Source organism: Cavia porcellus, unplaced genomic scaffold (genome assembly GCF_034190915.1).
Source record: "Cavia porcellus strain 051 isolate PalLab524CR breed Dunkin Hartley unplaced genomic scaffold, mCavPor4.1 scaffold_5, whole genome shotgun sequence".
NCBI lineage: Eukaryota > Metazoa > Chordata > Mammalia > Rodentia > Caviidae > Cavia > Cavia porcellus.
This window is the reverse complement of record NW_026947488.1, coordinates 6,422,308-6,440,201: the sequence shown is the minus strand read 5'-3', so window position 1 is coordinate 6,440,201 and position 17,894 is coordinate 6,422,308. Positions and strand designations below refer to the sequence as shown.

At 60.4% G+C, this 17,894-nt stretch overlaps 1 protein-coding gene across 1 annotated transcript in view; it reads right to left on the bottom strand.

Moving 5' to 3' along the window:
- Nucleotides 1–2,129: 2,129 nt before the first annotated feature.
- Pmepa1 (prostate transmembrane protein, androgen induced 1) overlaps nucleotides 2,130–17,894 on the bottom strand; it is a 48,906-nt gene continuing 33,141 nt past the window's right edge. Inside the window, exons 2-4 of the mRNA XM_063248118.1 lie at nucleotides 10,641–10,795; nucleotides 5,727–5,780; nucleotides 2,130–5,504 (exon numbers count right to left, since the gene is read on the bottom strand). Coding sequence (XP_063104188.1) covers nucleotides 4,974–5,504; nucleotides 5,727–5,780; nucleotides 10,641–10,795 — 740 coding nt within the window. The 3' untranslated portion in view covers nucleotides 2,130–4,973. The remainder of the gene's footprint in view (nucleotides 5,505–5,726; nucleotides 5,781–10,640; nucleotides 10,796–17,894) is intronic.

The following is a 17,894-nucleotide window of genomic DNA, read 5'->3' as shown; positions in this document are numbered from 1 at the left end:
AACCCGTAATCCCAAGGTACCATGAGAAACACCCCCAAGGACCCCAGGAGTTCATCGGCACGCAGCCCCACCTGCCAGTTAACACCGTCTTCGGCTGCTTTCGGGTTGTCACAGCTGAGCTGAGGAGCTGCCGCAGCCATCACACGACCTAGTGCCGAGTGTTTGGGCCCCGCAGGAGGGTTCTCTGATCTTGGCTTCAGATTACCACGTCTGCTCCTAAACCAAGCACACGGCAGCCTGCCGGGACCCTGGCTGATGCACAGGGGTCGAGGGATTTCCCTTCCTCGCCAGGGCTGCCCACCTGCTGGATGGGCAGAGCTGAGCCAAGCCTGCCTCCCCACCTCAGGCAGTTGCCAGCCTCTTGGTCCAGCTGTGGCACTTCTTTATAAACCAGGCTCAGTGTCAGGTGATCTTCTGAGCTGCGGGCTCATGCGTAAGCCAGGCTGGCTAACCTAGGGGTTTCTGTGGGTCGGGGTGTTAAATACATTTTCAGCTTGTGGCATCCTGACATAGGTCAAGGCGTAGCTGTACCCCTAACCTGTAAAGCATCCCCCATGAACCACCCTGGTTCCCCACAGCAGACTCTCCTTGCCCTCAGTGCAGCGGGCTGAGGTACCACTAACCAGTCCGTCTCTAAAAGCAGCAGGGAACTCTCCAAGGTCAGGGTGGGGCAGGGCACTGGCATCTCCCAGCACCCAGCTGTGCCTGGCACCTAGCCATGCCTAAAAAATACCCGGCGAGTGAAAGAGGAGACCTGCCCGATGAGGACTGCCAACTCCGCCAGAACCTAGAAGGTGCTCCGTGAGTGTCAGCTGTCCTGACATTGTCACCATTCCAGAGCTGGGACAGCTATCTGCGGGAGCTGTACCCAGTGGCAGGGGCCCCCTCTTGACTGCAGCCCGGGGCTCCTCTCCAGGGGGGAAAGGCACCCTGCTCTGTCTTCGTTACCTGGGGAAGGCCATCCTGTCCCCTCTCAGCTCAGCACCCGCAAGCTGGTCGAGACAGCTCAGTGGGCACCTGGTTACTAGTGAGAGTGGCTGTGTCTGCGTGTGCCGGGCACCGTGTGGGGGGCTTGCGGACCCCAGGGGCAAGCATCTCCTGGGCACTGCAGTCAATTGCCTGTAGACAGGCGCCCAAGGGCAAGGGGTGTGGTCCTAGCTGGGACACAGTGGGTTTGGGAAACAGTTTGGGCTTCTCCCCAGTTCCCTACAATCTGAGGTTCACTCCCACCAGAGAGGGAACAGGCAAGGCAGGTGGTGCCCAGCTCTGCCCCATCCACTAGGCTGCTGCGTCTCTCAGAGCACTGGATGTCTCTCTAGTGGGCTGTGGTTCGGAAGCTTGGGAAAGAAAGCCCATGGCTGTGGCCCGACAGTGGTCACCCTCTGCTTCAGTCTATGCTGGCTGAGGTTTAGAAAGCCTTGCTCAGACACCGAAGATGGTTCTACTTACAGGAGTGAGTTAGATCTGGAATGGATCCCACGGGGCCCCACTCAAGTCCCCTGGGAACACCTTAGCATCCGAGCACCCCTCGAAAGCCCAGCTAAGGACTGAGTGGGGCTGCTAGGACTCCTCTGTGCTCCGCTCCTGAGCACCAGTGGCTGGGAGGGCCTGCATGTACGTCTCCTGCCCCAGGACAGCTCACTCCAAGGTCCCCTGCACCCCCTGTGGGGGTTGGGTAGGTGGGACTTTGCCAGAGCCTCCCTGGCCCAACTTCTCTCCTGCCTCGGCCCTCCCTTTCCTCCCAGGGGAGGAAACAACCCTAACTCAGCTCTGTGGGTACCATGTCTCAGAGCTTCTGGAAGAACTCCCCCTAAGCCAGTTTCTGTCTTGCAGATCTTTCTGGAACTTTCCTGATGCTGTGGTAAATGGTGATTTCAAGAGAGAAGAAAAATAGGCAGCTTTTTATACTGTCACCCTCAAGCCACCCCTTTCCCTGGAGCCACCACTTGCATAGGACCTGTTTCCGCCCAGCTCCCTGGATTCTGTCTGAACCAAAGCACAGGCTGAACAGACCGTCCAAGCCCACACGGCAGCCCTGAGGGCCCTCGCCCGAGCCACCGAACACGGCTGCAGAGGGTGTAGAGGGTGGCAGATGGGGGCGGGGGGGACGCACGACACAGCCAAAGGCCTTGTTCCAAAGAATTGTAAAATTTATTGTATAAGTATTGCAGCTTTTCAAAATGTCATCATTGCCACTAATGATTACTGATACACAACAAGCAATTTCTTCAGGCCTGCGGATGAGTTTCCAGACACAAAGTCTTCACGGCAGCAGCCCGGGTGCTGCGCCTGGCGAGCGCGGGGAGCTAACAGAGTTTAACTTGAACAGAACGGGGACACAGGGCGGCGGGGGAAGAGTTCTAACGCCCCGGAGGCAACATGCAAGCATGGCGGTCAGCACGACAGACAGACAGCCGCAGTCAGGCAGCAGGACGGGAAGGCGGCGCTGGCCTTCGGAGCTCCGAGCAGAGCGTCGCCCCGAGCGCAGTGTCCAGAGAACACGACAAACCCCACGCGTCTCCTTTCCCCATCACTGGGGCTTCATGGTTCTGGGAGCTGTGTTGTACATAGGAAAAAATAATAATAATCTGAAACATACAACACACAGGGACAGAACAGACGAGGACAGGGACATGGTTGTGGTTTGTGCCTTACCCCACGTGGTCAAAGGGGTCATGTCCAGCTTTTTGCCAAAAAATGCTGGGCTTCTGCAAGATGCCTGGCTCTCAGTGCGATTCGCTAAGTCTGTTTCTAGACCCGGGTTTGCAGAGGCAGGGACTTTTCTCTGCAGGAAATGTGGGGGTCGACAGGCAGAGAACAAAGGGTAGGATGGGGAGAGCCACGTCCCTCGGTCTTCTGAGCCCAGGATGGGGCAACAGAGCCCCCCAGTCAATCTGGTCTTCCTCCAGCCAGACACTCAGCATCCCCACTAACTTCCTGTCTTTGGAGAGGCAGGGGCTCCTGATGGACACTTCGAGGGTAAGGACACTCAGCCTACACCTAGGGGAGAAATGGGGTCTGCAGAAGCCAAGAGCTCAGCTCCACTGGCAGCTTTGAGAGCTGGAACCCCCCAGCTGACTCCTGGGGATGCACCCCACTTCCCCAAGCCCGGGCAGTGTCAGTGAGGCATGAGCCTGGGAACCCTAGAGGCCTACGCTGGGGACAAGCAGAGCAATTCATGCTGCCAAGGACACCCCCACTCCAGCACACACAGACCACACCCCGCAGAGCACAGGCGTCTGGCTCCAGGACAGGAGACTTCAGCCCAAGTTGTGGCTGACGCCACGTGTGCAAATGGGGTCCATTTTCTAGGTTTTCAACTCAAGTGGGAATTACGCACAAAAAGGATGCCAGGACCGGAGGGGTGACCTCCCTGAGCAGGGGGCATCCGCCGTGGGGAAGCACGAGGGTGACAGGGATGTCTCAAAAGCAGTAACCCCCAGGACACAGAGGGGGCCGCTGGACCCCAGAGCGAGGTGGGACCCAGGGCCATCCCCACCCCGAGACAAGACAGAGACCGTGATCACCTCTAGTTAAGTGTGCCTGCTTCTGCCCTGCCACACTGCCACCGCCACACGGGGGCCAGGCATCTCAAACCCAATCAGCAAAAGCCTGGCACACAAAACGACCCTGGAATCACAGACAGACACACGACAGACAGCTGTGTCCCAGACGACAGGGAGGACGAGGGGCAGGAGAGGGTAAGGATTTCTGCGAGAGCCTGGCGCTCGGGTGTATGCTGGTTTGAGTTTTGTCTTTTTCTTTACTAACACGTGGATCACACATCCCGGAAGAAACCGGGGCTCATCACCTTTCACCTCGGGTCATCTGTTAGTTGTGAAAATCGAGATGGCCAAGGCCTCGGGATGAGGTCAGGTTGCTAATACCCGGGTCCTTCCTGTACGCTGGGCGACTGCGCCAGCCCAAAGCTTTCAGCACCCACATGGCACCTGACCCTCGGCCTGCCCTGGGCGCCAAGGACAGGGACTGCTGCGGCTTGCAAGGGGCTGCGCCCCTTCCCACGGGGACCTCCGCAGCTCGGAACAGGAAGCAAAGCTAAGATTCCTTCGGTAACGGTTTATTTCATTTTGGGAAAGGCAAAACCACCACCTGGACCCTGGTGCCTCTGGGTAACTTTGGATTGAATCCCAAAAGCGATTCTGGCCCAGAGGGAAAACACGTGTCCCCCCTTTGGCAGGAAACGGACAGCACAGTGTCCACCTACACTGGACGTAGGCAGTGCGCTGCGGGGGCGGGGCTGGGGCCTGACCTCCACTCTCCAACTCAGACCTTCCCCCTCCAACTCTCGACAGACATGACGAAGTTTCCATCGAACAAGCACTGACATATTTATATTAAAAAATAGTGCAAAATCTCAACATTTATATAAATAACTCTAAACCCCTGCTTTGAATTTTTTTTTTTTTCTTTACAAGGTAATACACACTTTCTGAGCTGGCACTCAAAAACTGCCATTTTTTTCCTCTTCTAGTTCAGAAAACAACTTTTTTTTTTAATAAGCCTCTTCTAATACAAAAATACTCCTGCCCTCGCACATAGTTTTCTCTCATTTTATATATATTTATATATATAATATTGCAGATCTTTAAACAAAGGTTTTGTGCAAATATGTCTTTAAAGTTAAGTGAAATCATCATAAACAAAAGAAAATTAAGCATTCACGCACGCAGCTCAACTAGAACAAAAAAAAAAAAGACTACTGTAGGTTTTTTTCTTTTGCCTTCAAGACACGGCTCAACAAAGAAACGTGGAATTTTTTTTTGTTTTGTTTTTTGCAAGCTTTCTGAGCTTGTGCATTCAGACCACACATAACACGTAAATATTTATACACGGAGAGGTGGGGGTGTCACACGCTGCGGTTCCCGTGTGTCGCCCTGGTCTCCTCTCTTCTCTTCTAGGAAGTGCGGAGTGTTTGCCTTCTTACCCACAGTGGCCCTGGCCACCCCCGGCTCCTAGAGGGGGTGTCCTTTCTGTTTCTCCTTCTCTTTGCTCTCCAGGGGGGTGATGTGTGGGTGCTGGAGCCGGGTCCCCTCCAGCAGGGAAGGCGGCCCGTGGCTCTGCTGGTGCTGAAAGGAGGGCCCGGGGTAGTGACCGATGACCTCGCTGTAGGTGGGGGGCGGCCCCTCCATGCGCCCGCCGCTGCCGTAGCACGTGGTGCTGATGCCCGAGTTACTGCTGGGGGGACAGGGGCCGCCCAGCACGGCGCTGTCCATCAGGTCACTGTCGAAGATGGTTCTGTTGGGGGGGGCACGCACCGACTCCCGGTTCAGCTCCAGCTGCTGCTCAGGGTCCCGCAGCTGGAGGGTGCAGGGGCCCTGGTAGGGCGGGGGCTCCTCTCCGTCAGACAGTGAGATGGTGGGCGGCAGGTCGATCTCGTGCTGCAGGTAGGGGTAGGTGGGCTGGAAGCGGTGGAAGCGGTCCCGGGGGGCGAAGGGCGGCACGGTCAGGCGGTCAGCGGGCCGAGGTGGGGCATAGACCTGCGGCTGGAGAGCAGAGCCCAGTGAGGCGGGCAGCGGTCTGGGGCCCAGCCCAGAGGCAGAGAGGAGAGCTGGCTGCCCTGCTCGGGGCACAGCCAAGACACAGCACAAGCGGGGAAGAAGCCACCCAGGACGAGGTCCTGGCCACCAGAGCCGCACCACCCTCCTGGGGACAGGGGAGCCAGGGCCACGTGCCGTGGCGCGGGGAGGGAGGGGTGCTGGGCTCACCTCTGGGATTCCTCCAGCTGACACCGTGCTCTCCGAGGGCCACAGGCACCCTTCCTGCAGAAGCGGGGAGGGACAGGCAGGTCAGCGGGGTGGGCAGAGGAGGGGACGCAAAAGGTGCCCCTGCTCCGACCTGAGACTTTTCTCCGGGCCACCCCAGAGGTCACAGCACCTGAGCCCCGCACTAACCCTGCCCTCGGGGGTCACTGCTGTCCTCTACTGCTGAAGCTTCCCAGTGTACATCAGGGCTTCTCAGGGAGCCCACAGGGGCTGTGGTGGCCTGGAGAGTAAAGCCCTAACCGCTGTCAGAAAGCGCAGTGTGACCGTGTGACCTCACCCTTCCCACCAGCTCGCTGAGTGACCAGGGGCCAGCTCCCCGACCCTGATGCCAGTGTCTGTACCTAAAAGTGTGGAAAACCACACCCCCACCTCGTGGGGCTGCTGAAGAATGAAACAAGTGGACCCCCACACCCAGGGAAGGTGCAGGCGTCAGAGGTCACCACCATCCTGCCTCCAGCCACCGAGACCAGGTCTGTTGTGTCCAACAGGCTAGGCATGACCCACAGGGCCCTTGGACTGGCTGCCCCGTGTTGCGGCCAGTGCCCTCTCAATGTTCAGCTCTCCAATGTGCTCAGCTCGGGCACACATGTAGGTGAGGGAGCCATCACCACACTCAAGCGGATGAACACAGCCACTGTCCAAAGAGCTTCCTTGGGGACACGTTTTCCTGCAGGTTCCCCCCAAGGTAACTGTCTCAGTGTGGGCGGACCCACCAGAGGCTGCAGTTTCCTAGACGGCCACTAGGGGGCCCCCCATGGCCCTCAGACTGTCCCAGCAGGACACACTTCTGTGTAAAGGAGGTCACCACCTTGTTCCCACATTTACTGGACAGCCCTGACATCTTTCCCGCTGCACAAGCACTCCATGGGTCACCCTTCACAGCCCACCCTCCTTGCTCCACCCACCCCAGACCAAATCGAGTCTCTCAGACTCGGACCCTGGGCACACCAGGGTGTGCGGGGTGCTGGCCAGGCAGCCTCTCTTCCAGGGCTCTCCCGGGTCTGGGGCGGTGGCTCGTCTCCCCCTCACTGCCCTCCTCCCACAGCGCCGCTGCCGCCATAGAAGCAGGAGGATCCCTCTCTCCCAGCCCCACCACCCCTCAGTTTAAACCAGTGATGGCGAACCTTTTAGAGACCAAGGGGCCAAATGCACCCCAAAACCCACTTACTTATCACGAAGTGCCAACACTGCAATTAAACCTGAATGCTGCACCTGAGGGCTGCCCACACCCCTTAGGTCACCCCAGTGGCTTAAACCTTTCCACTGCCCGGCTGTCCAGGACCAAGTCCAGCCCCGCATGTAGGACCCTGCCTGGCCGGGTCCCGCACAGCCCACAGCATCTCCTCCCAACATGCTCTCCCGCGGCTGCACTCTGTCCATGGCCGCCTACTCCCTCTGGGAGTTCTGTTGGTCCATGTCCTTAGCTGAGCATACAATGGGCCACAGTGACGTGATTCCTGCCATGGGCAGCCTGTCTGTCCCCCCAGCCAACTCCACTGCTACAGCCAAACGCCTATGCAGAACTTCAGGTGGCTGCGTGTCAATAAAACTTTACAGTCTGCTGGCTCCTTGGCCAGCCCACGATCCCTGATGACCTCCACCTGCCTTCAGCGGCAGACACCTGGAGCCACCACCTGCTGGGCAGATCACAGGGCCTGCAGCTCCAGGTGGCCAGGTGAGGCCCCAGTACTGTCCCTTGGGTCTCGGGTGCCAGTCCGACCCTCCAGGAGACAGGGCCGCCATCCACCAAACGGCGAAACAGCCCAACACCTGGCAAGATGCCTCTGCCGCAGGGGCCCAGCTCCTGGCCACTCTCCTGGCTGACCGCTGCACCTGGTCTTTCCATGGGCCCTGGGCAGGAGACCCAAGCTGAGAACTGACTTGGGGACAAAAGGGACAGAGCAGAGCAAGGGTCCTGCTGACTCAGGCCCTGGCCAAGCTGGCCTTACACACAACACTTGGCAAGGAGCTGCCGGTGAGCAGGTAAGGGGCTGACTGCGTGGGGTTCCACTGATGGCTGCCAGAGGAGAGGGAAGTGGGTGACCCTGAGTCCAGCCTGAGTCCAGCCTGGAGCCTGAAGGCGAAGCGTGGGGCTCAGGTAGGAGGAGGGGTCTTCTGATTACATGTGTGGTGACGCTGTGACGGCACCCCTGGCCTGCCACACCCCTCTCCTGTCCCCTCCAGGACTTGCCCCGCAGTGGCCAGATGTCCCCGGAGTCCTGTACCCTGGCTGACGTCACCCGAGCCTGAGACTTGACCTCAGTGCTGGTGCCCCCTCGCCCCCCAGGCCTGGGTTACACAGAGATGACCTGTGGGTAAGGTGAGGTACAGTGCTAGCTACACACAGGTGTGTGTGTGGACCCCGGAGTCACCCTGAAAAGGGGTGATGGTGCCAAGTCTGGGTGGGTAGGTGGATGCAGCCAGGTCCCAGGCAGACAGCAGCTATCTGAGTCTCTCTGGAAGTCACAGGGCCCAGGGACTCCTCAGACACACTGTCTAGCTGGGGGCCCTGGGAGGCCCGGCCATTGCCTCCGTTGGGCCCCCCAGGCTCCATGTGTACCCAGCCTGGTGTCCCTGGGGTTTGAGGTGTGGCTGGGGAGGCAGCTGAGCAGGGGTGGGGCTCGCTTATTCCCAGGTGTCTGGGAGGCCAGGCCAGCACCCTGCCGCGTGGGCAGCTGGCCCCAGGGCTGCCTGTGACAGCAAGGAGGTCACCCCAGCCCTCAGCCTCTGCCTGTGCTCCCTGAAATCTCACCTATCTTTATCTTTCCTGAAATGGGCCACAGGCTCTTCACACAGCCCCCGACGCGTGACGGGGCCTCGGCAGCTGCTCCCCCTCTGAGCCCGGCTCTTTCCTACAAAGCGGGGCGAGCCCTGTGAGCCGCAGACGGCAGGCGCGACACGCAGGACGCTTGCAGGCAGATGGCAGCCCTGTTGCTGGGGTAACAACAGCAAACAAGCAGCCAGAGGAGCTCGGGCCTCGGAGGCGGCAGATTCCTCGGGAGCAGATGCAGCCTGCCCTCCGGACGCACGCTGGGCGGGGCTGGGGTGCCTGGTGTCCCCGGGAGAGGTGCCACCGCAGATGCCCCTGCCCTGACGACATGGTGACGCACTGGGGCCGGGCCTGACGTGAACAGCGGTGTCCAAACCTGCCAGCGACAGCCCTGCTGGCTCGGGCTGCGGCCAGCGCCGACTTGGCTGAGCTCGAGATACCGACACCAGGTGCCTCTGCCAGCCCCAGGCGTCCCCAAGACCTGGACAGCCCTGCCCGCCGCTGCCGCTGCCTGTCCTGCACCCGCCATGCACAAGCTCGCCTGCCCACAGGCCGCCCACCTCCTCCCTGACATGCCTGCCCCATCCCGCAGACAGCTGCTCCCACCCCGCCCCGTGCAGCCCTTGAGCTGGGCTCCGCGGGCAGGCGCAGAAGTGGAACAGTTTGGAATCAGCGCTGCTGCCCGCCGAAGCTGGGGGAGGGGACACCTGGCAAGATAAAGCCCTCCCGGGGCCTGGGGACCCTGACCCCTGAGAGCTAACTTTGTGCACTGGGACTCCCCGGCGTGTGAGGGTGCTCGCAGTTCTGACACCAAAATGCAGGGTTAGCATGGGGAGCAAGGGTTCCTCCTGGTATGGGATCCACAGAGATGGGTCCCAGCGTTCCTGAGATACCCCAAGTCTGCGGATCTCAAGCTCCTTCTATAAAAAAAGCGTGCAGAGGTTCACAGGGCCCTGCACATCCTTCTCTGCCCTTTAAGTAACTTCTGAATGCCTTATCTCCAACACCACGTGATGCAGGAGAGGAGCTCGGGGAACCCCCTTTCTGCTTTCAGGTACTTTGCTTGTCTGTCTGTGACATGTGACAGCGTCCCAGTATATAGCTTAGGGTGGCCTTGAACTCGCTACGTAGCCCAGGCTGGCCTTGAGCTCCTGCTGTCCTCCTGCCTCAACTGCCCAGGGCTGGGATTACAGGTGGGAGCACCAAGCATGAGGACCCCCAAGACGTGAACTGCTGACAGCACGCATCTCCCCCACCCCATCCCGTACCCTGATCTTCACACTGGGGAGCTCGGCCTTGGAACAGCTCGCCCAGGCCTCTGGGTCAGCTGCAGCCCTCTGCAAAGATGTCCTCTGTCTGTGCCTGATCACATGGACCTGTGGCTAGGATCCTGCCCTCCCGCCGTGCTGATCCCAAGTCCTCAGCCCGTGTTGTACACTTGGGGACCGTGGGCATTCGCCACGGGCACAGCGGGAAGGGTGGAGCTGGGGAGAGGCTCCTCCCCTCGGATGGGGCAGTGTGAGTGACCACAGGGCAGATGCTGGCAGGGTGCTGGCACAAGGGCGGGATCCCTGTCCTCCGCCCGTCCTTCTGGGCAGAGCCAGATGCCAGCTGCGCTGCGCATCCGTGCTGGCTGTCCCCCGGGCTCTGACCAGCAGCCGCCGCCTGACCCAGTTACCTCAGCGCGGCCGCCTCCCGCCTCCTCCCCTCCTGTCTCCACTCGGCCCAAAGCCCAGGTAAAGACGAACCTCGGCCCAGCCCTGAGCGTGGGCTGTGAGCCAGTGAGGCCTTATCCGAAGAGGCCACCCCCAGACCTCGGAGCCACCAGAGGGTGCCTGATGCCCCCACCAGCCCGTCCCAAGCCTCTGTGGCATCCAGCACCACCGTGGCTCAGGGAGGTCACCGCAGGCCCTGTCACCCCACCAGGTAGGGAGAAAGTCACACTGGGTGGGGCTCTAGGCTCCGCCTTCCTGCCCTGAACCAGGACACCAGAAGCACCCTGGTGGGGACACCTTGGGAACCACCACAGGGTACCCCCCCCGCTGCTGGAGACCCAGGCGTGGCCACGGCCAGCACTCAGCACTCACCGAGGAGAGGCCGTCGTCCCGCCTGCGGCCCTGGCTGTGCCGGGTGATAAAGGAGCGCGCCGACAGCTTGTAGTGGCTGAGCAGGCAGGTGATCACCACCACCATCACCATCATCACCACCACGATGACCAGGATCTGCACGAACTCCAGCTCCGCTGCGGGGACAGGGCAAGCGTGAGGTCCCAGGGCTCGGGCGCCACCCCGCCCACCCCACCCACGTGCCCACAGCCCCCCTGGACTGGGAACTTGGCAAGACAGGCAGGGTGTGGGCCCGGAAATCCCTTCCCATCGGCCTGGGGCTGCGGCGGGGGACCCTACTCTCCAGAGGCTCTACCTTGGCCAAACTTGAACCTGAGCCATGGGGGACATGCAGACCCAACCTGGGGGAACTTGGGGAGGAGCCACCGCAGGAGGATGAGACCCAAGCATGGAGTGATGCACAATGGTCTGTGTGATGTGTGCAGTCACATACTCCTACCCACACCGACACCCCGAAATGCCTACATGCACCCCAACACTCCTACACACTCCCCAACACACACAGGCACTCCTACACACATCCTCACACACACACCAACACTCCTCCACATACCCCAAGACAGTACCCTAACATTCCACATGCCCCAAACCCAACACCCCAAATCCTGTACACAGGCCACAGACAGAAACCCACATAACTCGAGCACCCATTCACTACCAGATCAGCTCAGGCTCTTGCAGGACGGGGCTGTGAGCACCCCACTGGGGGAAGAGCCTGAGGGGCTCGAAATGTTGCAATTCTTGGGGTTTTTTGGGGGGGGGTGTTTTTCCCCTAGAAGATAGAAAACCCTCAAGCACTGGAAAAGGAAAGTGGTTATTTGGATCCTGCCTGAGCCAGGCGGTTCTGCTGATGCAGGGGGCCTCAGCTGGGCAGCTGGACCCAGTCGGAGCCAGCGGAGCCCCCAGCGATGGGCAGGGTGCCCGAACGCCTCGGAGGTGAGGTGTAGACGGGTGGGGTGGCAGTTGGCCCAGCCAGGGCCCTGGAATGTGCCTCTCCAGAGGACAGCCCCTCACGAGCCATCAGCCAAGGCTATCCCACGGCCACGCTCCAGCGCAAGGCCACCGTCACCACTGGGGAACAGGAGTGAGGTGGCAGTGGAAACACAGACTCTGAACCCCGGGAGGGAGAGCCCCACCTTCCAGCCCGCCACAGGTGGCAGCCCAGGCCAGCTGGGCACCGTGCTCCCCGTCATGGAGCAGAACTTATCCCCAGAACTGTTCCCTGCCCTGCACCCCTGCAGATGCTGGGCAGTGCTGCCCACCCTCCGTCCTTCACACAAGGCCTTCGTGTCTGCGACCAGGGCACACGTGACCATGCCTGGGACACTTGTGGTGTCACAACTGGCCACAAGTGGGACAAAAGCCACCCCTGAGCATCCCACGCAGTCTCAGGCTGCCGCCACCACAGAGAAGGGTCAGGGCAGAGCAGACCCAGGCACACAGCAGCGGCCCAGAGCCTGACGCCCTGGCTGTCAGCTTCGCTGCAGAGGAGGCTCTGATTGTGCTCCAGGGCTGGACATGTCCCTCACCCCCCAGGGGAGCCAGGATCCCACCTGGTGGGGTCCGTGGCTCCCCAAGCTTCCTGGGGAGGCCCTGGAGCACCCATCAGCACAGCAGAGCAGAGCATGGGCTGGGATGAGGGCAGGGGAGCAGGTCACCGTGGCCACACCTCCTCCTGTCCCCATGCTGCCTGGGGCCTCCGCAGTCTGGCCTGATTCTGCAGGGCACAGGTCTGTCTGCTGGGCCCCAGGATAAAGCCTGGCATTCAGGGGACACACAGGGCCGGCATTGTGCAACACCCACGGCCCCTCAAGGGCCTGCGACCCCTCCTCGTGTACTCTTCACCCCTGCTGGGGTCACCCCACCTCCCACACGCAGTCTCCAGAGCTCTGTCCTCGCCAGCCCTGCAGGGAGGGAGGTGCTGTCCCAGGCCCTGGCACCCCACAGGGCCTCTGTCCTCCTCCTGCAATGGCCTGGGACCCTGATGGTGGTGGTGAGACGGGGCAAGGCAAGGCCAGAGTGGGGGACATGGATCCCCCTACAGGCCAGTGGGTGCTCAGGGAGTGGAAAACGTTTTTGGAAATAAAAGGGGAAGAGCAGAGAAATGTGGCTCTGGCCGCCCAAGAAAACCCGCCTGAGAAAGAGAGGCTGACTGCTGAGGACACCAGGGAGGTGGCCGCGTGGGGCTGGGCGCCACCACACCCCACCCTCACTGCATCTCTGTTACTTGAGGCTGCAGCCACGGGAGCCATCACAGAGCGCAGCTCCTCCTGCCGCCTGCCCCCACCCCTGCAGACAGGGCCACGAAGGGGCTGGAGGTCACTGGAAAGGACAGAAGGGTGAGCATTAGCCCCCCACCCAAAGCCTGAGTCACCCTGGAAACCGGAAGTGAGCGTGAAGGGGAGCATGTGGCATGGCTCTGTGCCCCGGGTGCCCGTCTTGGAGGGCGGGAAGCAGACAGGGCGGGGCTGGGCCGCTCAGACTCCTTGTGGCCCAGGCAGAGGAAATGGGATCAGTCAGACCCTGCAGGGCCCAGCCCACAGCGGCCACACCCCAGCCTCTCTGGAGAAGCCAGAAACTGTCTGCAAAGCTTCCTCCTCCTTCAGGCCCGCAGCCAGGTCCAGTGACTTTGTGGGGGGCTTGCTGGGGGGTTCTGGCTGGGACCGGTCCCAGGCCACCCCACTACTAACAGCACAGACACAGCTGCATGCTCTTGCTCCGTTTCCCTAATCTGACTCCTGCACCCATTCCCTGCATGCAGAGACGGTCCCCCAAAGCCCCACGTGGTCACAGGTGGGTTTGTTCACAGGTGGCAGCGGCACTGGAGTGCGATGGACTCACGGTGCAGAGCTGGGCTCAAGGGCACTGGGGTTAAGGCTGTGGGTGCTGCCCGCCCTCAGTAGCCTGGGTGGACATGAGGGACAGGGACAGCAGTGGTCACCGCTTGCTTGCTTGCTTTTGTTGTCTTCTGCTGCCATGAATGGTTGTCCCTCTGCTGTGTGCCACCCTCCCTTGGAGCCAGCCAAGCATGGACTGAACCCTCTATACACTGAGCTAAATAAGCCTCTCCTCCTTTAACTCTGGGTATCAGGTATTTTGTCTTAGCAATGAGAAAAGTAACTAAGACACCACTCCCTCCAGACCCTGGCCCTGGACTCTGCTGTGGTGATGGGATGGTCAGCTGCAGAAGGGACAGGCCAGGAGTGACGAGAGGTCTGGGCCACAGCCCGTGCCCACTGACAAGTTCCTGATGTAAACAGGGGTACAGCTCTGAGCCTCCTGACTTGGGTACAGTCACCATTCCCATTTTACAGAAGAGAAAACTGAGGGTTGGAGAGTAGATGGCCCAGCTCACACAACCAGAAAGAGGGGGCTATGCCCTGAGCCTCCCTGACAGCTCAGAGCTAGAAAGGGCCTCATTCTCTGCTGATTCTCCCAGCACTCCTGGAGCACTGGCTAGCTTTCCATCTTTATTCTGGACACCTCTGGGGATGCAGATTGGCTGGCCTTGGTCCCATCCTCTGGACAGCAGACAGACCCTGGATACATCACCTCTGGGAGCTGAAGACCCTCATCTAAAATTGAGGGGACCCACGTGGCGGCCAGAGCTCAGCACACTCCACTCCTCAGCACCCTGTGGGGAGGGAAACCATTCCACCTTCCTGTAGGTGTCCTGGCTGTGCTGAGAGCTGGGCAGACTTCGAGGCCTCTGGGGACCAGAACACCACACCTCCTCCCTGGGACCAGGGGTCATCTGCCACTCTGCTCGATTCCCTGGGGGAGGGAGGTAAATGTGGCTGGCTCTCAGGTGACCAGCCCACCTTCATGCACACAATGGGGTCACCCGAAGGATTTCAAGTTAACAGGTCTGCCTGCCTCACTGGAGGGGCCCGGGGCCCCCCTGCATTCCAAGTGGCCACTCGCAGAGGTACAACCTCATCTCCGGCTCCTCGATAGCTGGGCTTGCTGGAGGAGAGAGGCACTATGCCCCTGATCCCCAGACTCTCTCCATGCTAGGCTTGGGGCTGAAAGCCTGCCCAGCCAGCTACTGAACCTCACCATTAGTGAGTGGTGACTGACTCGACTTCCCCTGGAGAGATGAAGGAGGAGGCTGGGCTCAAACTCGTGATCTTCGTGCCTCAGCCTCCCAGAGTGCTGGGATCACACCTGTGAGTAGCCACACCTGGCTTCATCCAACATCCCCACCGTTCAAACTTTTGACGCCCATAAGAGATGTGGGTGGTGTGGTTGGAACTCTGCAGTCCCCTCTGTTGGTGGCATGTCACCGGGCAGCCATGCAATGGTGGGCCCTGTATCAGTGACTAAGCAAAGGGTCCCTGTCGGCTGTCACTGAGTCATGAGTGACAGTGAAGACGGGATCCCTTCCTGCCGGGACACAGAGCTGGAGGGCCACGAGCCTCAGTCCAAAGCCACCGGGCTGCGTCCCAGAGCCCACAGGAAGGGCAGTGCAATGTCACCAACCTTTCGGTGAAGCATTGAAGCCCTGGCGAGCACAGAGCTTCCATCCATCTCCTTGGCTACAGGGCTGGAGGACCCCATGGGCGCTTGCAGCCCAGACACCTCCCACCACCCCCGGGGGTGGGCGCTGCATGCTTCCTGTTAACAAGCAGCCCCGTGCGAGACCCTGTCTGGCCTGCGGACCGCACACCGAGGTCTCGGGAGCTGGCACTGTCTGAAATTTATGAAAATACAATCTCGTCAGGTCTGCACGGATGAGACCCGACGGGAGGGCTGTGCCCAGCTGCTGCCCCTCCTCCCCGCCCAGCAACCTGAGGAAGAGCCCGGCCCCGAACACACCCCAAGTCTCAAGTCCAACAGAACCAGACGCCAGAGGAGTAACTTTCTGATGGCTCTTGGCACCGTTTCAAACAGCTGTCAAAGACACACGACGTCACAGGTAAGAACTGACACAAACACAGACAAACTCCACTTTCTCCCCGGCTCCCAGGGGGATTTCTCCTTCACTGGGATGGGGGTGCCACGCCACTGACCCATGTGGAGGACCGTGGGCCTGGGCCACTGCCTGCCGGGTGGGTCCCACAGCGCTGAGCCAGCCATCACTGCATGCAGTGGCTAAGGAGCTTCCGGTCCCTTCCCAGAGGGCCTTCAGGAAGGAACTCGGGTCCCAGGCTGGGCTTTGCCCCGCCCACCTTCCACGCAGACCTGGGCTTCATGGGGGAGCAGGGCCTGGTCTGGTCCGTGGCTGTGTCCGATAGAGCACCTTGGCAGGGCGATGTTGCTGTTCCCAACATTCTGGTGCCTGCAGCGAGCTGGCCTGAGCTGTCCGCCTGTGTCCCTCTCCCTGGCCTCTCCCGGTGCCCTCACTACCTGCTCCCCACGAAAGCTCTGAACCCGTCCCACCTCGGGACCTTGGCACGCAGTCCCAGAGGCCACAAGTGATCTCCCATATCCCTGCGGCTCCTTTGATGACCGCTAGTCTCAGCTCCCCGGTCACTGCATCAGGAGTTGGGGCCGGGACACCTGGTCTAAAACAGCCCCCCGGCCTGGGCACAGGGTGCCCACTGCCTGCGTGTCCTGGAGACATCGCACTCAGCCCGAACCCTGCGTGACCTGTGTGACAGGTCCCTTTGTGTCTCCCCGCTAGAGTCCTGAGGCCCCAGGCTGGCCGGGGTTCACTCTCAGCCCAGAGCCTCCAGCACGCCCTCCCTGAAGCAGGAGTACAATCAATGTGTTCAAGAAATGATCACACGTGGCCTCTTGTGCAGAGGTGAGTGTGCAGAGGAGTGTGCAGGGGGCCCTGCAGATTTGCACAAAGGCCAAAATAATTGGGGTCACTTAAATGTTCCCGGCAAGGCTGATGGAACACAGTGCTGTGATGCATCCGCCGTACAGAACAAGCCCATTTGGGCCGAAGAGACAAATGAGTGTCTTTGTAGACAAAGAGGGACTCTACCAAGGCGGACCTGTACTGACGGGAACATCCGAGTCTAATCTGACCCAAGCCAGCATGCAGGACAGCTGACCTCAGGTCCCCAGGGAGGAGCACAGAGACGGGGTGTCCCACTCACGCAGCACACTTTCACCAAATGTATTTACACTGATGGTGAGACGGGGAGAGGCGTACGAAGCTCCTGATGGTGCCCCGGACAGCGAGGCTCCCGGTGGCCTCTCACATCCCTGACCCTGGCCACATCAGACACTGCCCTGTGAGAGCACCTGGGGTGCTACACGCCCCGGGCTGAGGAGAACATACAGGTAAACACACAGACACAGCTGTCCCGCCTGCTCCCCTGTGCCCTGCCTCTCCCTTCCTGGAGGAGGTCATGCCCACATGGGCACGGCAGGGGCACCATGATACCAGATGCTTCGCTGCCTCTCTAAGAAGACCAGGTGCCCGCAACAGTGGGCTACTTCCGGGAGGAAGCTGTTCTTTCTGGGTCTCCAAGCTGCAAAGGGGGTTGAGAAAGGTTCTAGGGTGCAGCTTCCCACACCAGGGCCCACGCTCATTCTCCCTGCTGTGAGGACACCTCTGCCTCACATCATTTAGCCTCCACAAGCTTCCCGTTCATCCTTGCATCCATCCACGCATCCACCCGTCCATCCATCCACGAACCCCTCATCCAGCATCCATGCACCCACCCCATCTATCCATTTCCTCCACGCATCTTGTCCCCCTGTACCCCCTCACCGGCCCATGCCTCCAGCATCCTCCCCCTCCACACTGTCCCTGACCCCCAGCTCCGCCCCAGTTCACCGACAGCTGCACACACCTGCATCTCCTCCAGGCTTGGCCCACCCTCTAGCGTCCCAGTGTAACTCAGAGAAGGGCTCCCTCCCCTCTGGGTCCAGGTCTCAGGAGTGCCCACAGCCAGGGCCCAACACAGAGCTAAACAGAAAAGGCTCCTTCCTTCCCCAGCAGGGGTGGAGGCGTCAGCAGGCATCAGAAAACACACACGATCGAGGTGCATTTGTTACACAGTAAACAGGGGCCTGAAGAGTTGGAAGACGAATTAATCACATTTCCTGCTGTGTGCGCTTGGGTGCAGGACCCCGGGCCTGTTTGCAGAAGACCCGGTGGGCGAAGAGTCCAGAGCCCCACGGTGGCTGAGAAAAGAGAAGCAGCTTTGCCCGGGGCATCCCGAGCTCATCTGCCAGGAGGAGGCTGCGGCTGGGCCAAGAGGAGGGACAGCAGGCACTCAGGGAGGACGACGGTGGAACAGAACTCCAGGAAGA